Genomic DNA, 17,808 nt, shown 5'->3' with positions numbered 1-17,808 from the left:
AATGATGAAATGAATAAAAATATTTTGGAGATAAATGTGAAACTAGTTGACTAAAGTTCAATCTCATGAAACAAGCATTCCTTGGGCAAAGAAGGAGGATGTCACATTAGTAAAGGTTGTTAGGGGCATAAATCCCTAGGCCATGAATTCCATTAGTAACCTTAGTCTTTTACTTTCATTTATGAATCAACCTATGTAAATGTGTCTTACAATGTCACGAGACTGATTACATGTATGTCAGGGCAATGATTCTGGTATTCATGTGGTGACTTTTCTTGAAGTCAGTCATGTGATTCTAATATACAGATAGGAAGGCAGCACCATGTCTTTATGGCTGTTGCAGGCTGTTCTTAACAATTGTGTCATGATCTTTACGTGTTTGAATCTTTGATTTGCATTATGGAATCACTAAAACTTTCAGCTATGGTGATTGAAGTCTGCACAAATAGTATACTCGTATTCATGTTCTGTATTTTTAAAGCGATGATGTGCTATTGTATTCTTTGTTTTCTTATGATGTATGCCCGAAACAGAGGTATTGTAATTCATAAAATACAAGAAACCAAGAATAAGGTGGCATTATATTTTGCTTTACATTGTATGATAGATCCAAGAGATTGGTTTGACCAGTTGTCTCAATGGATTCATAGTTTTCTCTCAAATTTAGGGGAAAAGATAAATATAAGGTTATATACAAGAAGTCACATGCCTCACTCTAAGTGAGACTATTTGTTCAAGGTTATAAGTGTATACTTCTTTTCTACTATGATAGTGTCCACTTTTTAAAAGGGTATGCTTGAACTTAAGCATGTGTCTTATATCTAAACCATACAAATACTTGACCAAATATTTTACTCAATTTGTATTGCAAATATTTCTATAGAGGGTACTCATAACCACTTTTTAAAAGGGTATCCTTTCATTTAAGCATGCATCTTATATCTAACCCACACAAATACTTAATCAAATATCTTACTCATATTGTACTATGAATATTTCTAGAGAGCGTACTCATTAACATTCACATCATGTAATGTCAAGATCTGATGATACTATGAGTCAATATGTGAAAATAAAATATTGGTTTTCTTATGTGTACATGGATAATTAAAATATTTCAATATGAAAAACAAAAATTATCATTGAATCACATTTAACTTCAAGGTCAATAAATGGTTGATAGGTTTACATTTGTGTGTTGTATTGGGTCAAGTATGCATTTGATGAGGAAGAGTCCCAAATCGATGAGACCTTAAAGAATACAATTTAATAAAATGTAAGATATGTATATATTTCAAGGAATCAAAAGGAAAAAATGAGCAGTAAGATAAGGACAATGATAATTAAGGGAGAGAAAAATAGAGCGATTGAGGGGAAGGAATGTCGTGGAGATACATCCCAAGTGAGGGTTTGCTTGTTGTGAGGTGCCAACTCTAGGTTTGATGAGGAAGATATATGGTGAAGGATTAGGGGGAAGACATCATGGTGTGAATTATCTCCAATGAATAAGTCAGAGTGGCCATAGCTAGGTATCACCTCTCTTCTATGGGGAAGGTGGGGATGGTGGCACTTGAGGAGATAATGAGCACGAGCAGTTGTCTCTGGCATCACAAGGAGAGGACGCTGCCCAGAGATGTAGAGGGTAGGCACAGCCATGCGATCCACAAAGGGTAAGTACCTGCAATGCAATTATGTTGACTAGAATTACAAGTTCTAGTATTATATATGTTAGAGCACTTGAATGCAAACTTGTAATTTACATAACACATAGAATGGCCTTGCATATAAATTTAGTCATTTTCTATTTTGGAAAACTCTATGTCAATTCAATGATGTAGTAGTGCCAACATCTTTAGCTTTTGCAAGGGATCTACCCTATATCTAGCTTGTTATAGTCAAGGACATTAGCTAGAGGTGCCTCCCAGTCCCTATAATCCCATGTCCCTATATAGAAGCTCATAATGTTGGGAAACCATTTTCATCCTTTATAGTATTGTAAAAGTGATGACCCCTTGCAATGAAGAAACCACCCTATACCTAGATTGTTTGAAGTGGGAAGGGCATGGCAAGTGCCCTTGTGATGTGGCACCTACCATCTACATTCATCATTGCACACAAGCTAAGGATGGCAAGTCCCCTTGGGATGTGGCACCTACCATCCACATTCATCATTGCACACAAGCTAAGGATGTGATACCCCCCTTTAGAAGCTCATCAGTAATGATATTGGGAAACTCTATGACTTTTGCATACATCATAAGCTCGTCGAAGGGATAAAACCCATACAAAACTTGTTATGACAATTGTACTTAGTTAGGTTGTGGTGCCTATAATTCTTATACCCCATGGTAATGTACTTATATAGTATCTCCCTTTGTAGAATCTCATATAACTTGAAAGTGCATTGTCCCAACATAGGTGTATCAATATTATGAGCTCATACAAAAGAATTCAACCCAACGTATTAGCCTTTTGCAATGTGTGACTACAAGTATATAGGTTGTGATCCTTGTAATGTTTGTCCCTTGTTGAAAATAGGCTAGGTATGCGGTATTTCCTTTATAGAAGCTCATGATGTCAAAATTTAAGGAGTAGGGATTTATATGTGGAAAAATGTTGAAAATGTTGTGAATTTCAAACAATAAGTAGCTCCTAGGTCCTTATAGCTAGGTAATAAATCTGTCAATCATCATCATACAACATAGCTAGAAATCCAAAACATTGCACAATAGAAGTATCTCAAGTAGAACTTCCAATGATACAATAAAGCAACCCTTGCTAGATTAGTGATTATATCAATAAATGTTGCATAATCCTTCAAAGAGGGATTCATTCCATTATCATACTCATCGCCCATTACTAAAAAACGCCAAGTATAAACATCCATGCATTTGAATTATCCAAATGACCAAATTGCTAAGGTGAATATGCCCTTGAAAACATTTAAAAAGGGTATTGACCAACTTAAAATTGCATCCAAATACTTTCTCTTTAGTCAGAGGCCTGAAGATGTCCTTTCATATTCAAATCCTGGCCCTATCCTCATGAAGAAAACCACCTCCTCTTCTCTTCTTAAGATGCATGTAAAGTTCCATAGACAGATTTCATTGCTATCCTAAAAGCCAAGATTTTGTTTGTTGGTTTTTCCCTCTTCTAAATTCATGTCTAAACTTGTACCCCTCAAAATCTATGCCCCAACTTATGCATTTTTAAGCATTTGATGGCTATAAGGAGTTCCTCTTAACCTTATCTCACACACATTTTAGCCTTATTACAAAGGGCGGTGAATCTAAAGAAAGTTGCCCACCATCATTGAGGTATGGATCATCTCCACCATGGGTGATGTAAATATATGTTATTTAATGCATATACCACCTTTTTTTTAAAAAACTATCGCTAGAAAGATAATCTTTCTTGTTGATGACAATCGTAATAAAAAATAGAGAGGAAAAGACTAATAAGAGTTATTAAAATCAATTATCAAGCTTAGTGGGATTACTTCCCATGTCGCATGTTTAGGAGTCATGAAGGGCATGTATGCCACATGGCCAAGCTAGCCCATGCAACACTCTCTAGATGGAGCCTCACATGTCAATTCCTACAGAAGTTCAGTAAGAAGCACGAGGATGATAAGAGATGTCAAAGGGAAGCATAATAAGAGATGTCATAGGATGATGAGAGATGTTAGAGATGGTAGGACTTGCTAGCGAATTATCTCAACAAAAGCGTGGAGGAGAAGATGGAGAGATCTTCCAAGAGACTCGCCCTAGACATGAAGAGGGTGTGTGTCAATGTTTTGTATGAAGGGAGTGTTGGTTTTCATCATCGAGAAGTCCCCCCAAACTAATGGATGTTGTAGCCTAGTTCAATAAAATCCTTAATAAGCAAGAAGGGATTGTGGAGCAAATTTATAATAGGATTAGGTGTCTCTACGAGGTAGTATTTGATAGAAAGGAGATCGTGCAAACAAAAAGTACTAGTGTAGGATAGATTTACGTAGGGACCCCACCACAGGCCCCTAAATGTCATCCACCTTGATCAACACAACCTGTAAGGTGCGCATATCACTCAAAATTTCAAATCAAAGTTCAAATTATATACAAAACCTACAATCTTCACTGCCTGCTCATAGCATGAGAGGCGTAGCGTAGCAAGGTACAAGACATACATACATCTATCCATAGCCAGTATTGGCATAAGCGGGTGCACTTTTGGGGATTAGTTTTGGTGTATGCAATGCAACTCCATCAAAAAGGAGTGTCTGGATTGGGTCAAAATTTTTAATCTTCATGCATATTTATGGAATATTTTGACAAAGATTGCTAAAGGCATTGGGAGAACTCTTGAATGTACCTCCCCTAACTAGTCCTTTTAGACATAAGTGTGCCTCAAGTGGGACTGGGGAAGAGAAACCAACGCTCGTGGTGGTGGACATTCCCTATGTCAGGCAAGCTCAAGTTCAAGCTCACGTGGAGAAAATTTGCATGTCCATGTTCTAATCAAGCTCACATGGAGAAAATTTACTTGTTCATGTTCTAATCGTGGACACTAGGGTCATTACTATAAGGAATCCATGAATCGGATGAATAGCAGAATGAAAATACAACACAAACAGCTCAGCTATCTTGGTTTGAACTAGTCAAATTGGGTAAGCCATATGAAAATAAGGAAGACAAAACTAGCAATAAGAAAGTAGATATTAATTATGCTCTGCAAACAATTAGTAGGCCAACATGAAAATAAATAGGACTCAAGTAGGATATGGAGCTTCTAGAGAGAACATGGTCCAAATTGCCAAAGATTTCAAACTTTTGGAGCATGGCAACAATTCCAAGGAGTACTCACAGTGGAGCAAATGCATTTGCCAAATATCAACAGATCCCTATTGCATAACTAGATCAAGAATAATAAGCTTCACAACATTCAAATACTCTTAAGTGATCATAAGAGGGCTCCTTGCCCAACCATGCCTCTTCAGGAATGCCACGATTCAAAGCAATGTTAGGTGACCTATTTATCAAATGTACAATAGTCACCATAGCCTCAACTCAAAGTCTCCAAGGAAGACCAAAACTAGATAGCATACTCAACATACATCCACTAATCATCGTATTCCTACTCTCCAATATCATTTTTTGGGCATGATTACTAGGTGCAATGAGTCCCCTTACCCCCACCCCCCCAATAGGCTTTATAGGCATGTATCCACATATATCACTGTATATTGAGTCAAGTGACTCACTCCTTTTCAAGCATCGATGCAAAAATATAATTGGTGATGGCTAGAAATAGTCATAAATTAATGGGCGGCCTATCCAAATTGGTTCACAACCAAAACTAGCACATAGATGACAAAGGAAATATCAACACCCTACAAAATGGTAAACAATTTAGACAACAAGAAGTGATGGGTAGTGGAGGCAAAGGATTTGAGTGAAATACATTAGATTCAAACACTTAGGATGAGCATGCAAGTCAACATTAAATTAGCATCATTCAATGTCAAAGGCTTGGGGGGGAAATAAAATGTAGATTTTTTAGAAACGGGTCTCTCAAGGGAATTTTGATATAGTAATGGTTCAGGAGCATAAGATGCACACCTTTGGTGGTAGCACTAACCATCATGGAGATTATGTATGCTATATTAGGAGGGACAGAAGGGGATTTTTAGAAATGGGTCTCTCAAGGGAATTTTGATATAGTAATGGTTCAAGAGCATAAAATGCACACCTTTGGTGGTAGCACTAACCATCATGGAGATTATGTATGCTATATTAGGAGGGACAGAAGGGGGTGAGTTTGGTTGTGTCACCCTAGTCAAGTCCAATAGACACTCCAATAAATGCCATGATTCACAAGACGATAGTGGTCTAGATAGTTTGGGAGGGTGAAGATTTAAATCTACTTAACGTCTATGGGTAAAATGATCCTTACCTTAGGAAAATTTTATGGAACTCTCTGAGGGATTTGGGAAATACAAAAAGCTTAATAGGGGAAGACTTTAACATGATCCTCATAGAATCTAATGCATCCACTAGAGCCATGAAACTTTATGGGGAGGAACTTCTAGAATGGGAGGACATGGTTGACAATCTTGAACTTATTGACACAAAGGACTATCTACATCAACACAAGCCCTAGCTCACATTCAACTCACTGAGCTACCTTAAATACTTGGGGCTCAATTAGATTGATGATACACCATTGGGTGACTAGCTTCCTATGGTAGTCTCCTTGGCTGTTGACTTCAATGTGATCATTTCGGACCATGCTTGAAATTGTTCTCACACTGTCTTATAAGCTACACCAATTCATTGTCAATCACAAATGGCTTATGGCAAATGTGAAACACATTTAAAATTTGCATTTCAAATACAGGGCTAAAGAGGCCATGTGTGTGTTGGAGAAAAAGCTTGAAGCGCATATGGCTATGCAAGCAAGAGAAGGAAGAATCGCAATGGGTGGAGGATATTCTCAAGAAAATATCTCACCAAGCAAGTGGAAGGTGACTAACTGAACATGAGAAAACCTTGCTTTGACAAGCTCAAATAATTTAGGCATAACACATTAGTAAGGGAAGCTAAATAAAAAACTTATTGGTGATCTAAAATGCATGTCACATTCGTCAAAATTCTTAATAGGAAGAGACTTAAAAAGAGTCTTCTAGTGCTACAAAGGAGCATTGGAACTTGGGTCACATAGAAAAAGGAGATTGCCCACATGTGTAGGGACTATTATAGTTCACTATCTCAATAGCCTTGCTCATATGATGAGTCCAAAATGTGGAGAGTACTTTAACCAATGAGAAACATAATCACCGATAAGAAGAATTAGCTCCTAACCACCAAATTCACAATGAAAGAGCTAGGAAAAGGCTCTTAACAGCCTTGAGAAAAGAAAATCACCTAGTTATGACGATATCATTATTGAAATGGTGCTGCATGTTTGGCCTCAAATTCAAGGCTATGTCTTGAAAACTATTAATGATTCATGGGACAATGCATGCCTACCGATCACTTGATACATAAGCAAGCATGTGCCATGCACACAAATCGGGCATTCGAGGCCTATCTCCCTAATGGGTGTTCTATATGACATATTTACTAAAGCATTAGTTAATAGACTAGCTCACATCCTACAAAAGCACATTAACCCCCATTAGTATGGGTTCATCAAAGGAAGGTCACTAATTGACAATGTTTTGAATGTCCTCATGGCATCAAATGGGCAAAGTTCTCAAATCAAAAGGTTGTCTTCTTCTAGATAGATGCCAAGAAATTCTTGGACTCATTTAATTGGATGTACATTCAAAAGGTGATGAAGAAGATGCATTTTAATGATAGGCTCTATAATCTTCCTTTCGTGGTAGAGAGAAATTGTGCACGCTTATCTTGCTATTAATGGGTCTCTTATGAAAGCTTTCAAGGCCATAAAAGGAGTTCAATAAGGTTGCCCTTTTACCCCTCTTCTATTTGCAATAGCAACTCGCCCACTTTTCTATTTGATAGAGGCCACAGTATAGGAAGGGAGCTTGGAAGGACTCTGGCATAAGGGGAAGCATTTAATTGGTCAAGGATTCGAGGATGACCTTTTCATGACAATTAAAGCTAGCATAAGCAAACTTGATAGAGCCCTCGAGGTGCTAGAGACTGATGAGAAAACAACATGCTTGAGAATAAACTTACACAAATCTTGCATGATTAGCATGACAAAAGATGCAATCATCAATGCATGAACTAGGTTGAAAAGACAGAGTGGTCAAGAGAGGGATAATTTTCATGTTCCCCAATGGGAATAGGGATTTCAAATGTTGGCAAAAGAAGTTGGATTCTTGACAGGTTGAAGAAGAAGGTCAATTGTAGGAGATCAATAGCATGGCCCTTACATGTCCAACTCAAGATCTTTAGGGTTTTGGTTTATTTAATGCTTAGATTTTATCCCCTACTTATGAGTTGGAGCAAGAAGCAAAAGATGGAGTGGGGTTCCTATGTGGGGAGGTTCTTGTGGGTTGAATTTGGCAAGGCTAGATATCTCACTCCAATTAAGATCAAACTACTCAAGAAGAACCTCTCAAAGAAGGTGCTCTAGAAATTAGTTGTGCAAGATCAAGTATAAAGTTTGGAGTTATTGGAATGTATTGTGTATGGTAGGTAAAATAGATGAAAGTGACATAGCTAGGTTAAATCTAACTTTTAGGGTTCCCATGCCCTAAAATGTAAAGTAGTTGTATTCTTTATTAAATATAACACAACGTCTATTCACGTCTAAAAACAGAAAGAAGAACTATAGCAAAAAGATGAAGAAAAATCAATGGAAAATATTTTTGCTTTAATTTTTTAGTTAAAAAATATGGTGCACTTGAAAAAAAAAAATCAAAAACCCAAAGAAAAAGCAATGTGATTTACATAATTGTGTGTGTGTGTGTGTGTAGGCAAGCCATATTATGCATAGGCATGTGTCTCACACACACATACACAAAAACAAAAGTAAGTGTATGTATGCATGTATGTATGTGACATACACACACACATACATACCTACACGCACACGTGTGTGTGTGTGTGTGTGTGTGTGTGTGTGTGTGTGTGTGTGTGTAGGCAAGCCATATAATGCATAGGCATGTGTCTCACACACACATACACAAAAACAATAGTGTATATGTATGTACGTATGTATGTGGCACACACACATACGTAGGTACACACATACATACCTACGTGTGTGTGTGTGTGTGTGTGTGTGTGAGACCTAGCTACATGTATATAACATGTACACACATACATATACGTATGTATATACATTAAAAAAATGCATACACAAAATTGTATATGTATATGTGTATGTGTATGCACACATACATACATACATGTGTATATATGTATGTACACATGCACACGTGCAATTTTGTGGTTGAAAAATATATGTGTTCACGGGATGAAATAGCGGTAGGAAATGGTGGGAAAAAGAACCTGTCGGTGCCATCGGCGGCCAGGAGCCTGCCAGCGAGGCAGATGGTGCGGAGGTGGGGGAAGGCCTGGAGGGGCAGGCAGGAGAGGCTGTGGTGGTGCACCCACTCGTGCACGCGGGCCCCCACGTGCTCGTGCCAGTACGTGTTCCCGAATATGCCCGAGAACACGTGGCACTCCTCGCACGGGCAGGGCTCCACCCGCGGCATAGCCCGTGCCATCCTCTTCAGCAGCACGTGCCGGAACCCGTCCTCGCACGTGCCCGTCAACCGCACCACCCTCCTCCCCTCCCCAAGCACTGCCATGCACACCTGTGTATGTTCATCCCCCCCCCCCCCACATGGAAAATAGAAATTAATCCTTCTTCCTTTTTTTGCCTGTGTTAATCTAACATAAAATGAATTGAAACCTTCCAACTTTAAAAATACTAAGGTTCCAAAAACCTTTCAACTTTACCAACATTTTACTCATTGCTATGATAAATGCACATATTTTTATTTAACTTTCCCTAGACTAGATTTTCTGAATATAAATTTTACTTATAACTATGATCAATGCAAGTAGTTTTATTTTTATATCCCTCTACATTTTCAAATTATAAGTGTTTGTATTTTATCTACCGAAAGTGTTTTTTCTCAACATTGTACACATCTGCAGCAAAACATTGTTCTAAAAACCTTTTAACCTTCAAGTGTTCCCAAGATCTTTTCTACATTTTACATGCCTTTTTTTTGTCATAACGCATAATTGAAATGATCTTACATTCTAAATTTTGATAAGAATCTTACTCTAAAATTTTTAAGGGTTTTATGTTTAACAATTCACTTGACACTAATCCTCATTTTTTGTGAACACTACTACCAATGCATCTCGTTTTACGTAGCTCTGTAAGTGCTTGCTAACATCCAAGGCATAAAGTGTAATGAATTGAATTAGTGCTTGCAAAAGACTTTATTCAAAGTCAACACAAAAACCTTTGAACTTGATGAATTTGTAGGTTTTTCATAGAAACGTTAGGTTTTGTCCACCATAGTATAACAAAAGTGACCTGGGATTTTGAAATTTGAAAAGCATTCTCTCCACCTATTTTAAAGTTTTTATTTGCCAATTTGGTTGACACCATCTTGCTAGCTACTCACATGAGACCACATGAGTTTCAAAATTTGGGTTAGCATATGTCTAGGTCCACCACCTTTCAAAAACCCAATATTTCCTATTGTAAAGTACTAAGAGAGTTTTAAAAAAAGCAAGTGACTACTATTTGACACAGTTTGTGTGATTAACCACCAAAAAGTCTTGACCCCATGCTTGTACAAAAGTTACTTTCTACCAACTACAAGTTTTCTTATGATGGCAACTAAAAAGTTTTCTACCAAATGAATATTTTTTTTAACATGTAATTCATGGAAAAAAAACCCTCAGTAGCATAGTATCAAGTATTCATAATAATTTTCATCCAAGGTAAAGAAGGCATTAACAGCTTGTGAGGGCTACCCTCATCTTGCATGCAAGGTAAGAGGGCAATAGATGAACAAGAGATACCCCATGAGGGTGTTCCCAAGGCATTGGAGACTAATGAGAACTCTCATATGGACATAGATAGCTATGTGTCACATGCAAAGGAGAAGGCGGTTGATTTGCACAAGGTGGCCCAAGCCATGATTTTCAACATGCAAAAGGTTAATGAAAGCAAGCAAAATACTCTTTTTTCAAAAGACAAGAAGATCCTTAAGGCCAAGGTGGTGTTGCCAATTGGAGCCTTTTGTGCAAAGGACTTTGATTTGGCAACATCTAGGGTTTTGTTCTATTTTGTGGGTCGAGTGCCCACAAATGAGTTTAGCATATGGTTTCTACATACCTTCTAGGCCCATTGCTCTTTGGTCTCCCACAAGTTTATGGGAAAAGGGTTTTATTAGGTGCTTCGGGGATCTAAGATTGAGAGAGATTGGGTTCTCTCTTGTGTTGTCGGTTTTAAAGGAAATCTTGTTTGTTGCTGGCAATGGTTTGCTAACTTTGCCCCAAACGACTTTTTGCTTATGGAATGCCCCATTTGGATTCAACTCTCAACCTTTACTCAATGTTTGAAAATGTGATCAGAAGCATTTCATCAGTTCTTGGCAAAGTTCTTTACATTTTTCCAACCCTTGAGGTGATCAAAGACCATGCATTCTAGAGGTCCTAGAGCTACATGACTAGTGGAAGTTTGGCATTATCTATGAGGTTAAGTTCTCTAATTTCCTGGGTGCCTATTATTTTTGTCGCAAGTTAGGCCACTTTGCTAGGGTATGTCCCAAGAACAATGGAGAGAAGAAATGCAGCAAGCCTAAGGAGGATGCCAAGGGCCTAGTAGTGAGAATGTTGCGTCTACCAACCAAACCAATAAAGGAAGTGATATCAAACATGGGGAAAAACAACAAGTTAAGACTTTGGTGGAGTTGCCGACACAAATTGTTAGCTTGCCTATATTAGTTATGTCATTCTGTCATCTCTTGGTTGTGAGCTCTTGTCATAGATTTTGACGAAGACATAGGAGCTTTGACAGTTTAGGTGCATTTTCTTTATTTGTCAACTTCTTGTGTGTATTCCTAGGCCAGTTATTACTTTCCATAATCTGCCTACACCTGCTGAACATTGTCATTGTCACCTATGATTCTTTCAAGGTCACCCTATCTTTCTAGTATTTTATTCCTCAATGACCAATATTTATGGCCTCTCCAAATGTAGCTTAGCCAGATTTAGGCATTTATGGTTCTTTATAGCCCCCCCCCCCCCCCCCCCCCCCGAACTTAGCAAAGACACATACTCTCCAATCTTTAATCTTTCCTTTACAAGTGCACACTCCAACTCTTCGTGCTTGGTGCAACCATCGTCATCAACCTAATCTAGTGCCCTCACCGATGCTTTGGGCTACATGCAAAGATTGATCAATCCATCATCATTGTATCATCATTCTTCTTTAGCTAGTGCAATATTCTCTCTCTCTCTCTCTCTCTCTCTCTCTCTCTCTCTCTCTCTCTCTCTCTCTCTCTCTCTCTCTCTCTCTCTCTCTCTCTCTCTCTCTATGTGTGTGTGTGTGTGTGTGTGTGTGTGTGTGTGTGTGTGTGTGTGTGTGTTTTTTTTTTCTTCCGTTGTGCACTCTCATGGTATCATCGCCTAAGTAAGGACACTTTCTTGCAAAAGAGCAGGTTTTCATTGCAGAGGAGTACCCAAATCTTCAAAACATAGATTTTTAGACTGCACTTACTAACGGTTATAGCTCATATAGGTGGTTGATCTTCCTAACAACCAAGGTGATAGTCTCCACACCAAGACCCAAGCAACAACATTCAGGCATCAAGCAGCATCTATTTCTGCATTTTGTAGAAAATGCAAATATGTGTTTTGTAGGTGACCACATCTTGGTGCCTACAATAGCATCATGGTGTAGGCAATAGCTTCTTGTTGCAAGTGACAACTTTTACTTTACAGACGATGCATCTATAGCTACCTTCTGTCTTTCTTATTGTCTCCATTAGAGCGCAGATTTCAGGGTGATTGCAGGGTTGAAAATGACTTAATAGTTCACGAGCTTTGATGATTTAGAGAATGAGCTTCTTTCTAGATACTCTTCTGAGTAGAGATGCAATTATCGTGATTATAGTTGGCAAGAGGAGTCCTCATTCGCACCCGTCCCCCTTCTATTCATCTTTCTCAGAAGGCTCCATCTTCAATGAAGATGCCATCCTTGATACTCTCGATGCAGGTACTTGTCTTACCTTTACTACCCAAAGAAGACAAACTTGATGGTTCAAACTAGTTGTTGAGGTTGTGTAAGGTGGAGTGCATACTCAATACCTTTGATCTTTGGGCTCTTGTTTTAGATTCCATCCCTCATCCTAAGGAGGATCCAGTAGATGGGACTTCTATGCACCGCATAGCCTTATGGGATCGGCTCAACTCTCAAGCTCACAATCCTTTCTCTTTATGAGTTTACAAGATTCTATCCTTATGCATGTTCGCAAGTTGAAGACCATGGTGGAAGTGTGGAAGAAGCTTGCATCTTTGTATCAGCACAAGACATTTGCCCATAATATTTCCCTTTAGTCTTGATGATTCCTCCTCTATGAAGAAGCACATCACGACGACGGAGGAATGAGAGGTGAGCTTGCCTCACTTGGCCAAATGATATCCTCTGAAGACATGGCTATGATCCTTTTGACTCAACTGCCATCTCCTCAGTTTGATGTCTTCTACACTAGCCTTATCACATCAAGAACCCACGAGACACTCTTATGGGAGGAGCTTTCACCGCTTGTCTTGGAGCATGACGAGTGACTCAGAGAGGTTGGTGCCAATGGTTCTAGCTCCACCAAAGCATTTATTGTGCAAGTACAGGTGGTGGAATGAAGAAGAAGGCATAGGCCAAGGACAAGAAGTAGAAGGACAAGAAGGATGAGAAGAAGGAAAAGGAGCCCAAGTGCCCACACTATGGGAAGGACACTCATCCCAAAGAGAAGTGATGGCAAATGTATCCTCATTTGAAGCCAAAGGAGAAGAATTCAAAGGATTCAAAGGTTGCCCTGATGACAACAGAGTCTATCTTTGTGCATGTAATCGCCGAGGAGGATACAACTCTTGCCTCTTCCATTCAGTTGAAGCCTGTATCCTCATTTGAAGCCAAAGGAGAAGAATTCAAAGGATTCAAAGGTTGCCCTGATGACAACAGAGTCTATCTTTGTGCATGTAATCGCCGAGGAGGATACAACTCTTGCCTCTTCCATTCAGTTGAAGCCTTGTCTTGTTGACAGTGGGGCCTCTTTTCATATGACCTATAAATAGGATTGGCTTTAGGATCTAAGTGCAAGAGGGGGCACAGTCACCATTGGTGATAAACTCTATTGTTCCTGTTTGAGGAGTGAGGACTATTTATTTTTTTCCAGACATGCAATCTTCTTCAGCCAAAGTTCTCTGCATACCAAATTTAGGTTTTAAGCTCTTTTCTATTCATGGTCTTACACGACTTAGTACCCACATGGTATTTACACAAGATGCATTGACAATGGAGAATGGTTCTGCATGTGTTGTTCTTTGCATATAGGATCCTAGGAGGGTGGGCTTTTACATCCTCATAGCCTTAGCCGCAAGGTAATCCCATGAGCTTGGGCTACTTTGGCATGCTCATTATAGTCATCTCAATTTTGATGCTATATGACAGGCTTCTCGGAAGAAGATGATGGAGAGACTTCTTGACTTCCCTCCTATTCACAGTCTGTGCCCTAACTATTTGAGGAGCAAGCAACATAGGCAGCCACACCAGGCTACTAGGAGGGCTTCTACCTCGCTTGAGCTGGTTCACAACGACCATTGTGTCCCTGTGGGCATGGCCTCCCTTGGGAAGGCCAAGTATCTTATGTTGATCATAGAGAATCTTCAATTGTTATGTGTGGCCTTATTTTCTAGAGTACAAGTGTGAGGCATACTCCCATTTCTGTGAGTGGAAGGTGTTTGTGGAGACACAGACTACTTCCCGAGTTTATGGCGTACGAGTAGATCATGGTGAAGAGTTTATTCTAACTTTTTTTCTCAATTTTGCAAAGGTCACAGCATTTGGGTGGAGTATACCCATTCGAACACACCTTCGGAGAATGGTGTGGTGGAGCATGTGATACGGACCATGTTAGAGATGGCCCTCGTTCCCTTTAGGGTGAGACACTAGCTACTGTGGTTCACATCCACAATAAGTTCCCTAACTTATGCATTACAAAATATGATTCCCTACAAGGATTTCTTTGGTCAAAATCCCTCAATGTTTCACTTCCGCATCTTTGGATGTGATGCATTTGTCCATGTGGACAAGAAGATGAAGACAATTTGAATTGAAGTCTAGGAAGCTCATCTTCATGGGCTACAGCACTACCACGAAGGGCTATTAACTCAACGACCCAAAGACACGGAAGCTTGAGGTGAGCAAGGATATGACCTTCGATGAGGCTACAACCTCCAAGGATCCTGTTGATGGTTCTATTCCTAATGATTCTTTATCATCGACTGACCCTCCCCCACCCTCAATTCCTCTCCTTCCTTTATGCACAACCAGAGTGCTCTAGCTCTAGCAAAGAACCCTATGTTTCATGCTCAGCATATCGAAGTTCAGTACCACTACGTTCGAGAGCGGATCATGGATTCCGAGTTAGTAGTGGCCTACTGTCCCACAAAGGACAATGTGGTAGATCTCTTCACGAATCCTTTGCCTAAGGCTTCTATGCTTCATCAAATGAGGTTGTTGGGTCTTCAAACCCTCCTAGGATCTAAGAGGGGATGTTAGCCTATCTAAGCTAGTTATATTAGTCTATCATCTCTTGGTTGTGAGCTCATGTCAAAGTCTAATAGAGACATAGAAGATCTGATAGTTTAGGTGCATTTTCTTTATTTGTTGGCTTCCCATGTGGATTCCTAGGCTAGTTATTGCTTTCTACAATCTATCTACACATGCTAGACATTTTTCATTATCATTTGAGATTTTTTCAAGGTTTGCCCCATTTTTTGGCATTTATTCCTCAATGACCAACATTTATTGCTAGTCGACCAGTACTTCTAGCCTCTCCTGATGCAAGTTTACCACATTTGGGCATTTATGGGTATTTATAGCTAGCCCCTCCCCCCACTTGGCAGACACACACTCTCTTCAGTCTTCAATATTTCCTTTGCAGATGCATGGTGCTACCATCATCATCAACCAGATCTAGTGCCCTCATCACTGACACTTTGGGCCATGTGTAGGCACTGATCAATCCATCATCATTGTATCAACATTATTCTTCAATCAATGCAATATCCTTCCTCTCTTTCTCTACATGTGCTTCTCTCTATGTTCATGATTCTCTTCCATTGCACACTCACACAAGCAATCCCTAGTCCAAAAGACAAGAACCCAAGTAAATTGTTGAACAACAAGGGTAAGGACATTGTATCAGATAAGGAGAACATCAATGAGAGATGGACATTGAGAGGGAGAAATCTCAAAGGCAATAGAACGGGAACTAATAGAACTTCACTTAAGAAGTTGGCATGAAGGCAACATGCCTTCACCAACATTTACACTCATTAGGGAAACTAGATACAAATGTATAAAATGATCATGGATAAAGCAACCAAGAAACTTACCTACATCAAGTAGAATGTTTAAGGGTTATGTGCCAAAAGGAGGTATTGCATACTTTGTAGCATGCTTAGGAGATACAAATCTAATATATTGTGCCTGCAAGAAGTCAAGTCATGTATGGATTTAACATACGAATTTGGGGAATCAAATTCTATGTTAATGCTAGTAAAAGAGGGAGGGTTGGTACCATGGTGATTGCAAGAGAAACACTCAAACCTTCATTATTGATGATGGATGGCTTGACTTTATCCTATGTATTATGATCATTTTGGATGGGGAGACACTAGATGTGGTATCTATGTATGCCTTGAATATCTAGAGCATGATGTTAAAGATGGCTATCAAACAATCCTTGCAAAGAGGAAACATTGTGGTGTGGTGATCGAAACATGACAAATGACCCATGAGTCTGGTTGTATAATTGAGTAAGAAAGGATTGCTAGAGAGCCCTCTTTGATGGCACTCGAATGGTGGGCATTCTCAACTTAGTTGGCAAAAACCCTCATAATGCCACGTGGCATAATAAGCATAGGGATCACACATAGTGGGAAACCAAGTTGGACTACCCATGTGTCAGAGGGGAGTAGATGTCCTCTAAATTACGATACTCCTAATTAGCAAAAGTGATAGAGTCCAATCACATTCCAATTATAATCACATGCAAGATTATAGTTGTCAAATCCACGTTCAAGGGCCTACCACCATTTAGGTTGAGTACTTTAACTAAAGAATGTATATGGAGGGGGTGGCCAAGATTTGGATAGAAAACTCCAAGGCTAATGTTGTGTCAAGTGTCAACTGGAAGAGGTGCATCAATACCATAATTGCATATTCCAAACAATATGGGTGGAATAGAGCTGCAATTGGGAGAAAGCTTCTCAACATAGCTATGTTATATTGAAGTCATCTTGTTAGTTTTCTTCTCAATCTAGGTGGCAATATTCTTGTCCATTTATTATGGAATTTTGAAGGTTATCTACAAGTTAGAGAAGCTAATCAAGTTTCAATGTTTAGGTACAACTAAGAGCCTATGGCACTCTATGTGGAGAGTGATTTCTAAGTATTTCTTTCAAGTACTAAAGAGCAAACATAGGCATAATACTATTACCTCAATCAAAGATGAGATAATTGGATCAAAGATGATGAAGGTATCTCCAATGTATTTCAAGGCATCTCTCTTCTATTATAGGGAAAGAACCTATCTTGGTGGAGAATTTTGACGAAAGAATTATATCCTTTTTGGCACCTATGCAATTGAGGGTTGACCTTGCAACATTCATGCTACTAGAACAACCCTTCTATAAAGGATAAGTCTCTAGGACACAAATTTCTAGCAAATTTCTATCAAATTGCCTAGACTGTCTCTAGGCAAGATCTCTGCCATGTGATTAACTCTTTCAACATTAATGGTATCATTCTTGTTCAACACAACGAAGGCCTCATTAAGCTTATACCAAAGAACAAAGTGAAAAGAAAACCAAGCCATTTTAGAACTCCCACCATGCTCAATCTCCCCTACAAACTCATGGCAAATGCTTTAGCCTTGAGGGTGAAATTCCTCCTACCAAAGGTATTGTCCAAGCAATAATATTGTCTTGTTTACTAAAGGAGGATCCATGATGCAATCTTCAACATACTCTTCAACATTGATAAAGTAATGAAATGGGAGAAGGCTACCACCTTATATATGTGGAACTTAAT

At 39.1% G+C, this 17,808-nt stretch overlaps 1 protein-coding gene across 4 annotated transcripts in view; it reads right to left on the bottom strand.

The window, feature by feature from the left end:
• Positions 1-1,169: 1,169 nt before the first annotated feature.
• LOC148009826 (uncharacterized) overlaps positions 1,170-17,808 on the bottom strand; it is a 32,031-nt gene continuing 15,392 nt past the window's right edge. For all 4 annotated transcript variants that reach the window (XM_087672505.1, XM_087672506.1, XM_087672504.1 and 1 more), the window contains 2 exons: positions 8,970-9,277; positions 1,170-1,678 (listed from right to left, as the gene is read on the bottom strand). In XM_087672505.1, the coding sequence (XP_087528631.1) occupies positions 1,303-1,678; positions 8,970-9,277 (684 nt within the window). In that variant the 3' untranslated portion in view covers positions 1,170-1,302. The remainder of the gene's footprint in view (positions 1,679-8,969; positions 9,278-17,808) is intronic.

Source organism: Lygodium microphyllum, chromosome 30 (assembly GCF_053477565.2).
Source record: "Lygodium microphyllum isolate KBCC chromosome 30, Lygodium_microphyllum_v1.1.10, whole genome shotgun sequence".
In the NCBI taxonomy this organism is placed as follows: domain Eukaryota; kingdom Viridiplantae; phylum Streptophyta; class Polypodiopsida; order Schizaeales; family Lygodiaceae; genus Lygodium; species Lygodium microphyllum.
This window is presented reverse-complemented; position numbering and strand designations above follow the sequence as displayed.